The sequence below is a fragment of the Nicotiana sylvestris genome, chromosome 7 (assembly GCF_000393655.2).
Source record: "Nicotiana sylvestris chromosome 7, ASM39365v2, whole genome shotgun sequence".
Taxonomy (NCBI): Eukaryota; Viridiplantae; Streptophyta; class Magnoliopsida; order Solanales; family Solanaceae; genus Nicotiana; species Nicotiana sylvestris.
The window spans coordinates 108047448-108060234 of NC_091063.1; the positions used below are offsets into that span (position 1 = coordinate 108047448).

At 36.0% G+C, this 12787-nt stretch overlaps 1 protein-coding gene across 2 annotated transcripts; it reads left to right on the plus strand.

The window, feature by feature from the left end:
- The first annotated feature begins 10398 nt into the window (after positions 1-10398).
- LOC104246466 (calcium uniporter protein 5, mitochondrial-like) lies at positions 10399-12372 on the plus strand. Of its 2 annotated transcripts, XM_009802277.2 has the most exons (3): positions 10399-11044; positions 11359-11481; positions 11649-11735. In XM_009802277.2, exons 1-3 carry the CDS (start codon positions 10646-10648, stop codon positions 11718-11720), a joined length of 594 nt encoding a protein of 197 aa, XP_009800579.1. In that variant the 5' UTR covers positions 10399-10645; the 3' UTR covers positions 11721-11735. The 2 variants fall into 2 exon arrangements, with proteins under 2 accessions (XP_009800579.1, XP_009800578.1); XM_009802276.2 differs by having other exon boundaries at positions 10400-11044; positions 11359-12372.
- The last annotated feature ends 415 nt before the right edge of the window (positions 12373-12787 follow it).

The following is a 12787-nucleotide window of genomic DNA, read 5'->3' on the forward strand; positions in this document are numbered from 1 at the left end:
GACCAAGTAAAACAGGAGTGGACCAAGAGAATCATAGACCTCAGGATCACTCGTAAATAGCAGAAGTATAAGAGAGATAGTAGAGTATCCATATTTTATAACGGTTCTATGATGAAGCCAACTGAAGAGTACCAGCCTCATAAGAAGTCAGTATGAAACTCCCATCAGATTGTGTATGCACCAAAGGTGCAAGTATTATAATAGAGCTTCAGGTTGTTGAGATAAGTTATACCTATGTGGAAGGGAGGTTATGAAAGAGATAGAAGAATGTGAGGCGATATTTTAAGGTAAGTAAGGAAAAGGTGAACAACGTACAAAATACTCAAATACAGAAGGTTATGAATAGTCCATACTGCAGAGAAGGGGCTAGAAGCGTAGGAATTCAGTATCCAGGAATGATAGCAGCATCGTAAGTGGCATACCTTCCAGCCAATGGTTTCTAGATACTGAAAGGTCTAATTAAAGAGTGAAAGAAGAGTTAGAGACGATGTGATGTTTCACTTGATATCCCAGAATGACATAAGGAAATCTATGATGCAAAAAAGTTGAAGAAAGGTTGCAAGTAGTATAAATGGATATGTGTAGGTTGCAAGATAAAGTATGGTAGAGTGACAAGGTTTTAGGAAGACAGGAGTAAGGATAAGAAAGGGCGAGTGTGAAGGTAACGAAAGTGGATAAGTCCTCGGGATTAAGCCCATGAAAACAAGAAGAGCAGATGGTTTCTCTAAATTATACAAAGCTCACTATAGCCTGAATGAACTCAAAGGAGTCTAAGACTAATAGCATTTAGAATGCTACCCTGGTAATAGAATGAGGGTGTAATTGTGATAGATAAAAGTTAACGTTTGGACCTTCGATTGAGTAATGATTCAACGAAGAAAAGGAATGGATCTTATGAATTGGACATGATTAAAATACCCATGTAAGAGAATCACCTTGGGATGCTATAAAATATGGTTATTGAAGTACAGTATCGCCGCTAAGTGGATCAGGAAAATTACTTCGAATATTCCTTGATGTAACGTAAGCCCTAGTGGCAAAGGTATTACGTAAGAAGTTTCAAGTTATCAATGGTATATTATGGATTAATATTAAGGTGAATCAACAATGAATGAACAAAATCACAAAGTATGAGATGAGATTAGGTCGTCATTCTAAAGATGAGCAGTAATGAGGAAGCATTAAAGGACATAAATTATACATATAGAATAAGCAACAAGAGTAAGATAGGATTTGGTAGCAGTCCTCATCAATGATATATTAAAGTAAGAGCTATGGCAGTAAATTCATACGGATGGCTAAACGGACCTATGCGATGAGATATAACAATATTCGTGAATTCAACAAAGTATCGAGTAAAGGACTTCAGCATACCTATAGAAGCCCAAAGAGGCATCATATTAAGCCTTGTATATACAAAGTAAGGCCTAGAGATTGACTAAAAGATAAAAGGAAAAAAGGAAAGATGAATCGCATAAGTGCACTTACAAAGCCAGGGTCATACAGGTTGCATGATAGGAGGTAACAGCAGTTGCAAGATAGGAAGATTTCGACCACAGGTCATGATATGAGAAAAAAGACTAAAGGGGGGGAATACCCTAGACTTTTGATTTATTCAGAGAGCAACTGCTTAAATGGCAGGAAGAGTATTAAGGAATTCATAAGAGCTATAAGTTACGAAAATGATAAGAGCATCAGTCAACATTCGAGGACGAATGTTCCAAAGGGGGGAATGATATTATGCCCCGCAATATTACGTCCCGCAGTGTTATATTACGACGATGTTGTACCCTGTAGTATTGTACGTTGAAGTTATCGTAAGGTAATTGACATCAGTCTAAGGGAAAGATTATTTGGAGATTATAAGGATTATACTATTTCAAATGAGTGATGAGAAAATTCGTGAAAGTGAGAGCAGAAGAAAGTCAAAGAAAATGAATTTTCGTCCAAGTTTGGTATGTTGGGGGTACAATTCAGGCCGGGCATTAATACCCCATATTTATGAACTAGTATCGTGCAAGGTACCATATGATCACGGTAGTATAATATATAAAGTATATATGAAGTATTTTAAAAATAAATAAAATTTTAAGTAATTTGTGGTAATTATTTTAAATTATGCGGGTAATTAATTAATTACCGGATAACAGGACATTACCTAGTTAACTAATAAGTGGATAAAAAAATTAATAAATTATCTCACCCCCACCCCACATGGCAAGAAGCTACATGATTTGGAAAATGACTAAGTATACTACTTTTTCAAATGGCTAACTAGGAAGATGATAAGATATGACTTACAATTTAAGTCTTATCTTAAAACATAGTAACCAAAATTCAATAGAAAGAAATACATATTCTCTCTTTGGCTAAGAGACCAAAGACATTAGGAACAAACAGAAGCTTTATCCAAGTTTCAATTCATTCCTTGAATTGAGATCAAAAGCGTTGGAATCAGAAGCTTTAAAAAAATGTTGGATCAAGCTTACAATTTAAATCCATTCTCTAGTTCAAAAAAAAAGGTTCAAGTAGAACAAGTTCATTCCAATTTCAAGAAAATATAGTATAAATTTCGCAGAAGCATATTCGTTCAAATAATTCCAGAAACAGGTATGTTAAGGTCATCCCTTCTTTCTTTTGACATGGTCCAAATTATATCGAAGAAAGGAGCAAATACACAGTTTCCATAAATTACTCTATTCATAAAGTTATTAGGGGTGTCTATATTCTTGATTCCCCATGAAAAATATTATTATTTCCTGTTCATGAGTCTCAGAATAATACGCAGTTGGAAAAAATTTATCCGGAAGGAATATTGAGATTATTACGTATTTTTCATGCATTTCATACATGTGCATTGACCCATGACCAGATGGCGTTATATACGCATATATATGTAAATATATGTATATGGGATATGGGAAAAGGTTACGGCGTTATATACGCACCACCACCTGATCAGTTGGTATATGATGATGACATTGCCCACAGTGACTAAAATATGATTCAAACGGCGTTATATACGCGTATATATGTATGTATTCAAACGGTGTTATATACGCATATATATGTATTTATATATATGTATATGGGAAAGGTTATGGCGTTATATACGCACCGCCACCTGATCAGCTGGTATACAATGATGGTTTTGCCTACAGTGGCCGATATAATATGATGGGATGCCCTCAGAGGCTGATGATGTTATGAAAAATGTACTTATGCACGACATGACATTCATACGCATATGCATGACGCTAAAAGTAATTTATGATTTACAAAGTTATTCAGACTTACAGGTTGAGTCATGTACTCTATATGTCTTCCATGTCCCTTATGTATTTATTTATGTGCCTTACATACTCGGTACATTATTCGTACTGACGTCCCTTTTGCCTGGGGATGTTGCGTTTCATGCCCGTAGGTCCCGATAGATAGGTCGAGAGCCCTCCAAGTAGGCTATCAGTTCAGCAGAAGATGTTGGTGCGCTCCATTTGCTTCGGAGTTGCTCGTTTGGTTAGTATAATTTAGGCATGTATTATTTGGTATGGCGGGACTCTATCCCAACCTTTATGATATTTACGTATTCTTAGAGGCTTGTAGACATATATCTTGTACGTGAAAGATTGTACGACCTTGTCGGTCTATGTTTTGAGTTTATAAAGGATCATGGTGGCCTATTAGGCCCATATGTCATGTGTATATGATGATGTAATAAGAAAGATACATTACGTTGGTACTCGGCTGAGTAAGGTACCGGGTGCCCGTCGCGGCCCATCGGTTTGGGTCGTGACAGTAGGGAAGGGATTTCTAGTTTATTTGGATTTTATTCAGAATTCTAGTACATAGGTTCCTTTCATGAATTCAGTACCGGTTGTGAAGGAGTTTCGAGAGGTGTTTCCTATGAATTTGCCAGGCATGTCACCAGATAAGGATATTGATTTTGGTATTGACTTGGTTCCGAGCACTCAGCCCATATCTATTCCACCATATCTCATGGCCCCAACTAAGTTGAAGGAATTGAAAGAGCAATTGCAATATTTTCTTGATTGGGGTTCATTATACCGAGTGTTTCTCCTTGGGGCATACCATTTTTGTTTGTGAAAAGGAATGACAATTCTATGAGGATGTGTATTAATCACAAATAGTTGACAATGTTACTATCAAGAACAAATATCCATTGCCTCGCATTGATAATTTGTTTGATCAACCTCAGGGTGCTAAGGTTTCTTTAAGATTGACCTGAGATCGGGTTATCACTAGTTAAAGATTAGGGATTCGGATATCCCTAAGATGAATTTCAGGACTCGATATGATAATTATGATTTCTTGAAGATGTCATTTGGTTTGACTAATGCTCCAGTGTCGTTCATGGATTTGATGAACAAGGTGTTCAAGACTTATTTAGACTCTTTTGTGATGGTGTTCATTGATGATATCTTGGTTTACTCTCGTAGTAGGGAGGAGCATAAGCAACATTTGAGGATTATGCTTCAAACCTTAAAGGAGAATAAACTTTATGCTAAGTTTTCTAAGTGTGAGTTTTGTTTGGATTCAGTTGCATTCATGGGTCACGTGTTTCCTAGTGATGGAAAAGAGCTTGATACCAAGAAGATTCTGACGGTTCAGAGTTGGCCTAGACCTACTATAGCTATAGAGATCGAGGATTTCTTAGGTTTGGCAAGTTATTACTGTCTCTTTATGGAGGGGCTTTTATCTATCACAACCCCATTGACTAAGTTGACTCAGAAGCACGCTCCATTTAGATGGTCTAATGAGTGTGAAAAGAGTTTCTAAAATCTCAACACTTCCTTGACTACAACTCAAGTATTAATGTTGCCCATATATTCGGGATATTATTCCATATATTATGATTTCACACATTGATCTTAGTGTAGTGTTGATTCAGAATGGCAAGGTGATTTCCTATGCATCACGGTAGTTGAAACCTCATGAGAAGAATTATCCACTTCATGATTTGAAGTTGGTGGTGATTGTGCATGCACTCAAAATTTGGAGTCATTATTTGTACGTCGTGTCATGTGATGCTTATACTAACCATAGAGTCTTCAACACTTGTTCAAGCAAAAGGATTTGAGGCAAGGAAGGTGGCTTGAGTTGTTTAAAGATTATGATATTACTATCTTGTATCATCTAGGTAAGGCGAATATAGTAACAGATGCTTTGAGGAGAAAGGCCGAGAGTATTGATAGTTTGACATTAATTCTAGATAAGGAGAGACCTTTGGCTATAGATGTTCAGGCGTTGGACAATATATTTATGTGGTTGGATATTTCTAAGCCCCGTAGAGTTTTTGCATGTGTGGTTGCACAATCGTCCTTGTTTGAGCGCATTAATGCTTGCTAGTATAATGATCCACATTCGTTGGTGCTTAAGGACACGGTGCAGTGAGGTGGTGTTAAGAAGGTGGTTATTGGAGATGATGGTGTTATGCGGCTTCTGGCTTTGATTTGTATTCCTAATATTGACGGTTTAATGGAGTTGATTCTTGAAGATGCTCACAATTTGAGATATTCTATTAATTAGGTGTCACGAAGATGTCATGACTTGAAGAAGCTTTATTGGTGGCAGAAGATGAAGAAGGATATTGTTGGACATGTTTCCTGCTATTTGAATTACAAATAAGTGAAGTATGAACATCAGAAACCAGGTGGTTTGACTCGGAAGTTAGTTATACCGGAGTGAAGGTGGGAGCGTATTACTATGGACATCATGGTAGGCTTTCCATGTACTTTGAAGAAGTTCATGCCATTTAGGTCATTGTCGATAGATTGACCAAGTTTGCACATTTTATACTGGTGTTGACAATATATACTTCAGAGAAGCTGGCTTGTATATACATCAGAGGGATTGTACGGTTGCATGGTGTGCCTATTTCTATCATTTCAGACCGGCGTACTCAGTTCACTTCTCACTTTTGGAGAGTCATTCAATATGAGTTGGTCACATAGGTGGAACTTAGCATAACTTTTCACCCATAGACAGATGGTTAGTCCAAGAGGTTTATTCAGATTCTTGAGGATATGCTTAGAGCTTGTGTGATTGACTTTGAGGGTTATCGGGACCAGTTTATACCATTGGTAGAGTTTGCATACAATAACAGTTACCAGCCCAGAATTTAGATGGCTACATATAGGGCTTTGTATGGTAGGTGATGTCAATCTCCCATTGGTTGACTTGAGCCTGGTGAGGCTCGTTGTTCGGTACAGATTTCGTTCGTGATGATTTGAATAAGGTGAAGTTGATTCAGGAATGACTTCATACAACTCAGTCTAGGCAGAAGAGTTATGCAAATAGGAAGGTCCGTGATGTAGAATTTATGTAGGATGAGAAGGTACTTATGAAGATTTCATCCATGAAGGGCATGATGCGGTTTGGAAATAAAGGCAAGTTGAGTCTGAGGTTTATTGGTCCATTTGAAGTATTGGAGAGAGTTGGTGAGGTTGTTTATAGGCTTGACTTTCCTCCTAACCTTTTGGGAGTTCATCCGTTATCCCATGTTTCTATGCTCTGGAAGTATCACGAAAACAAGTAGAATGTTTTAGACTCCAGCACATTGTAATTAAATGAAAATCTAGCTTATGAAGAAGAGCCAGTGGCCATTTTGGATAGGCAGGTTCAAGAGTTGAGGTCAAAGGAGATCGCATTGGTCAAGGTACTTTGGAGAGGCTAACCGAGTAAGGAGGCTACTTGGGAGACCGAGTTAGATATATGGAGTGTATATCTACATCTTTTCAACAGCTTAGGTATGTTTCTAAACCCGTTCATGTTTGTTTAAGAGGCGGAGAATGTAACGATCCGACTGATCATTTTAAATATTAGGACCATGTTCCTCTATTCTTGCTTTCTGTAGGTTCATTTGATGATATGTGTCTTGCGACAACGGGTGATTTTATTTTCGTAGGGTTCGAAAGTGAGTTGGAGTACTTAGTTTCTATTTGGAAGGCTTAAGTTGTAAGAGTTGATCAAGGTTTGAATTTTGGATTAATAACGGGGATGGGTGATTTGAAGGCTCCATAGGTTCATATGATTATTTTGGACTTATATGTATGTTCAAATTGCATTTTGGATATTCCTAGAAGGATTCGACACTATTTGTCGAAAGTTGAAAATTTGAAAGGCTTAAGAGTTCATAAGTTTGACCGAGAGTTGATCTTGATATTATTGGACTTCGATTAGTGTTACAAGACTTTGGATATGTATATATAGTTGAATTTAACTTATGTGTAAAGTTTGAAAGTAATCTGAAGTGTCTAAGTGTGACTTGGACACTCTTTCGAAAGAATGAAGGATTAAGAACTTAAAAGAAATCCTATTCGGTTTGAGCCATGATTCTTTTTGTGATATTTCCATGGATGTTTTGAGCCATTAGACTAGTCCATACATGGTATTTGAACTTGTAGTAATGATTGGATTGAGTCATGAGGGGCTCAGGTGAGTTTTGACATATTTGGAGCATGTTCCGAAAGAATTGATTTCCTGAAACAAGGCTTTTATGCATATGGACTGACTTCAAAGAGCATTTCTCCAAATATATAAATAATTTTGGTATGATGATGTTTTGATGATATTGTAGCGCTTTTAGTCTAGTTTCTAGTGGTTCAAACCGTTCGTTATCCCGACTTTTGTATAAGTAGTTATGGTTATTTTACTGAATGGTGTCAGTATAATTTTGAGTGCTGGCTCATTCTAAAATGGATCTGCGACCCACATTCTATTTTGAAGGCCTGCAGACTTGTGTTGCGGTTACCTGTGCATATTTTTTATAGCAACTTTTCCGAGCTATTTAAGGTCGAGTTTTATAATTTTTATTTTATTTCCTAACTTTAGGAGCTTATTTTAAAAGGTTTGAGGCTAGAGTTTCACCCACAAGTTTGGAGGTAAGTAAGTTAAACCTAAATCTATGGTTTATACATGAACTTATCTCTAGATTTAATACCAAAATATTGATTTGAACAAGAGAATATAGGGATTTTGAGATCTAGAACTAGAATAATCCAAATTGAGTCTTGAGTATCCAAATAAACTCCATATGGAAAAATAAACACAAATTTGGACTCGCGGGGTTATGGGTAAACATGATCTACCCATATACTCGGGTTTTGATTATGTGTGTTTGGGTTGACTTTTTGGGAATTGATTAACATTATTGTTTGAAATTGATTCATTTGACTTTATTTGACCTTATTGAGTATTGTTTGATTAGAATTGAGTTGGTTCAAGGTGATTCTAAAGAAAAAGAGATTTTGGAAGGTTGATTTGACTTTCAAATGTAAATATCTGTCTGGATTTGGCTCGAGGGAATTTACCTTAGAAGATTGACCTTGTTTGATTAATTTGTATATATTGGGAGAATATATGTGGTATGGCGAGCGTATATACATGTGTCATGGGCTATTCATGCTTGGAGCAGAATTTTAGGCTACTTTATGCTTTCGATTTACATCACATGCTCCTTATGACTCGTTATTATTCTTGTGTGATTATGTGAGCTCTCTTAATTATGCTAGAAACCATGTCTTAGACTTTTGGTAGCTTGTTGACTGTATATGTCTATTTGTGACATCATGTCCTACTTGTTCTAGCTGTAATCACACTGTTCATATGCACATGTCTTTGCAGATCCAAGTGTTGGCACTAGCAGAGCTAAAGAGTAAATCATCGGTGTGCTAAGGAGACTTGAGGTAGTATAATTTATTCATTTGCTGGCTTCGAAGTCACCTTACTTTCATGTTTTAAGACTATTGCTTACTTCAAACAGTATTATATTTATTTCAGACTATTGTATTCTGACAATCTTAGAGCCTATGTACTCGTTGATGCCAGTTTTTGGGGGGTTATATTACTGTTTTCGCATATTGTTGTTGGTTTTAGACTTATTTAAGCTTTAATCTCATTTAGACTTGATATAATGCTTCATTTCTGCTATTTACTCGTTAGTTGTGTGATTAGTTCACTTAACCGGCGTGTTAGGTTCCATCAAGATCATTGGTGAGATTTTGGGTCGTGACACCAATAATGAAGTCTTCAAATCACAATGATGTTAGTTCAATTTCTATTCGAGGAAATTTGACATACCACGACCAAGAGGCTGTAGGATATTGATTGTCAGCAAGGGCTAAACACCTTCCACGAAACTTCCAACACCAAACTTATTTTCAATGTGTGGCGTTTACCTTTTGTCATCTTGTTCTTGTCTGACCTTTATTTAATTCTTGATTATTTATATTAGCCCTTCTTTTTACCATGTTTTAAAGGACAAAATAATGGAAAGAGAATATCAGAATACTGACTTCCTCTTTTGTGGTCAACAAAACATTGCCAACGAATGATTTAGGCAATAATATAATATTTATTAAAAAAACAAAAAGAAGATTGTACTCCCATTTTATATTAAGTTAAGCAACTATTTAGACACATCGACGTCCCAATTCCTCGTCCTAATTTCTATATATGCCTAACAAGGTACAACCACATCTAGCGCAGTAAATACAATCTCTTAAATGTGCAATAAAAGATGGTTTTGACTAATTGGGTTATAAGCCATGTTTAGGCATGCAAGAATGGCTATAAAAGAAAAATAAATAAATGAACTGATATTGATAAAAAGAAAGGTAATAATAATAAGTGATGTTGGTGTGCTGATGTTAACCTAGTATATGTATGTATAAGCAACGTCGTAGGCAATGTTTAATTGGGACTAGTGGAAAGAAGAATCTCTTAACATGAAATTTAATATTGTATATATAATGTTTGATTTTATTTTACTTTTTCACATAAAATTATGTATACAAAGAATATAATATGGGTCAAATTATTCTTTTCAGCATAACTACTAATTGCATAAGTTATGTGAAATTTTATGAATTGTTTTACGTAGGATAAAACACAGAAATAGAATGTGGTGATGAGTAATACATTGATTATACTCCCTTCGTCCCGTTTTAGCTGCCGCTTTAGTTATTTTTACGTTCATTAAGAAAATAATAAATACAAGGTATAATTTACTAAGTTACTCATATTAAATATTATTTGAGAAATAAACATTATTAAAAAAGAATTCTAGTTCTTTAATATTAAGGGTATTGTTAAAAAAATTAACAATGTTAGTCTTGAATATCTAAAGTGACAATTATTTTTGAACAATTTATTTGAATTCAAAGAGACAACTAAGATGAGACGGAGGGAATAATAACTAAATGACAAAAATAACTAATATTTCATCACTGTTAAGTAAAGATATATATTTTTTTACACAATACATTGTTTTAAAAAAAAAATTATTAAGCTGGTAAAAAATGATACCCCACGCATCAGCCATATCCATAGTTGAGTGGAGTAGTATGTATATTTAAAATGAAAATTTCTCTTTTATAAAGAAGCTGAATGGCTGGTGCTATATTCCGCGTCCAATGGTTGCTACTATAATAAATCGCCACTTGTCATTCAACTCTGTTTTAGGGGACCGTTCATGGACTCCCTTTAAACGGTTTTTCTAGCAGTCCGTCATTCTCGTAGCCATAACTGTTCTCCTGATTTTATTTTGCCTTTGAATATTTGTCCGTACATTCTTTATACGTAAAACTGTTGTAAACAAATTATAGCAAAGAAAAAACTTGAAACCATGTGGAAAACTTCATGTTATGTGTTGAAACGGACGGTTACATCAGCTGCAAGGGCAAACAAGAATGGGTTAATTAGTCAACATGGATGGTTTAACGGGTCGAGCCGGGTTATGGGTGGGTATTATTTCAGTTCGGGAGGAGAAAACAAGAATGGGAATGGAGGGTTAATTAGTCAAGAGGAAGCAAAGAGGTTGATGAGATTGGTGAATGTGGAGGAGCTGAAGACGAGGCTAGGGATGGAGAGTAAAGAGGTTATTGGGTATTCGGAGTTACTGAGAGTGTGTGAGAATATTGGTTTGGCGAAAACACAAGGCGAAGCTGTGGCTTTTGCAAGAGTGCTTGATGAGGCTGGGGTAATTTGGCTTTTCAGAGATAAAGTTTATCTTCACCCTAATAAGGTATTTTTCTCTTTTAATTTCACCCCTTCTTAATATATGGATTTTCTTTTTTGCCCACATGGAGTCGGTTGGAACCCGACAAATTCGAAGATAAAGTGCTCCCTACTAAATGAAACTCCAATTGATAAGACATCTGATTAAGGACGAAATATAATATGTATGAATGTATCTTTCATTCTTTTTTTGTATGTGGGATAGTGGGAAAAGGGGTTTGATTTCTTTGTATATGATTTACTATGATTTAATGTATCTTTTAAGTCCAACTTGGTTGTTTCTGAATTTGCATTTGACTAATAATACTTTTATATGTGCAGGTAGTTGATGAAATAAGAAGGGCAGTGCCTCTAGCACTTCTACCTGAAGATGATCCTACAAAAGATGAGCTAAAGAATCTGCAGGAGAAGAAGGATAAAATTGATGAGGTTGCACATAAGCAGGTGCGTCGCATTTTGTGGACTGGATTGGGGGTTGGTATTTTACAGATTGGGCTCTTCTTCCGCCTTACCTTCTGGGAATTCTCTTGGGATGTAATGGAACCAATTACATTTTTCACTACTAGTACTGGTTTAATACTGGGATATTTTTACTTCCTCATTACTTCTAGAGACCCAACATACCAAGATTTGTTGAAGAGGCTTTTCCTTGCAAGGCAGAGGAAGCTCATCAAAAAGAATAATTTTGATATTCAGAGGTTTGTGGAGTTACAAAAGAAATGCAAATTACCCATCAATGGACAAGCATCGCTCAAACATCGCTTAGGGATACAACTGGAACTGGAGGATCTTTTACATGGTCACTGAAACACATCTCTCACATACATACTTCATTTACTTATCTTTCAACCAAGGCAAACCAGATTGTTTTGGAAGAGAAGTGAAATCTTTTTTGGGGGAATTCAGAAAATTACTTAAAAGTAACCAACCAAACACCTTTTTAGAAGAAAATTTTCTTAGAGCTGTACAAATGGGCATGTATTCTTCAACATCTTCTTTCAAGGTAGGCTTAGAAAGAAGTAATTCTTGACCATCATATTTCAATTAAGCTTACAGATCTCATATGTTAGCTTGTTATCTTGAAGTTGTATGTAGAGACTGATGTTATACATTCGATTTTGAATTTTTGTTGTTCCACTAGTGATAATGTAGCTTGTAATATCGAAAAATTGGGCGAAGATTGCAAAGAATATAATCGTGATTGCATAGATGCTTTTTATACTAGATTCTTTGTTGGTGGGATAAGAGGGTTAGCTAAATTTACTCTTTTTTTAGTTGACGACTAGTAATTTACCTTTCCGTAGGAGAAGGTATCAAATATGTATGACGCGGACACATCTCTTCTTATCTTTTCTTGATTTATCTTTCACTCAATGTCTTCTTCAGTAAAGACCTCATTGTCTTCTTCATACATGGGCTTGACTAAGGATTTGCAAATGTGAGGAATAGGCTTCGAGATAACCAAACTATTTTTATTTTTTTTGCGGTCTTTGGCCCATTTTCGATCAGCTTCTGTGGGCTTGAATCCTAGGCCTAAAGTGTCTCTCTTTTCGTAAGCCATGATGGGCTCAGTGATGCCTTGCAGAGATGCCCCTAGCCCTTTTCCTGGTTTGTACCATTTTTCAACATCTGGGTTGCTTGTAGTAGATAGTGCGGTCCCCTCTTCGCATCTATCAGCGACTACTATGTCGAAGGCATGGTAAACAATAGATTCGTTGTCCTTTCTGGCTTCGAGGCATGGGATTGAGGG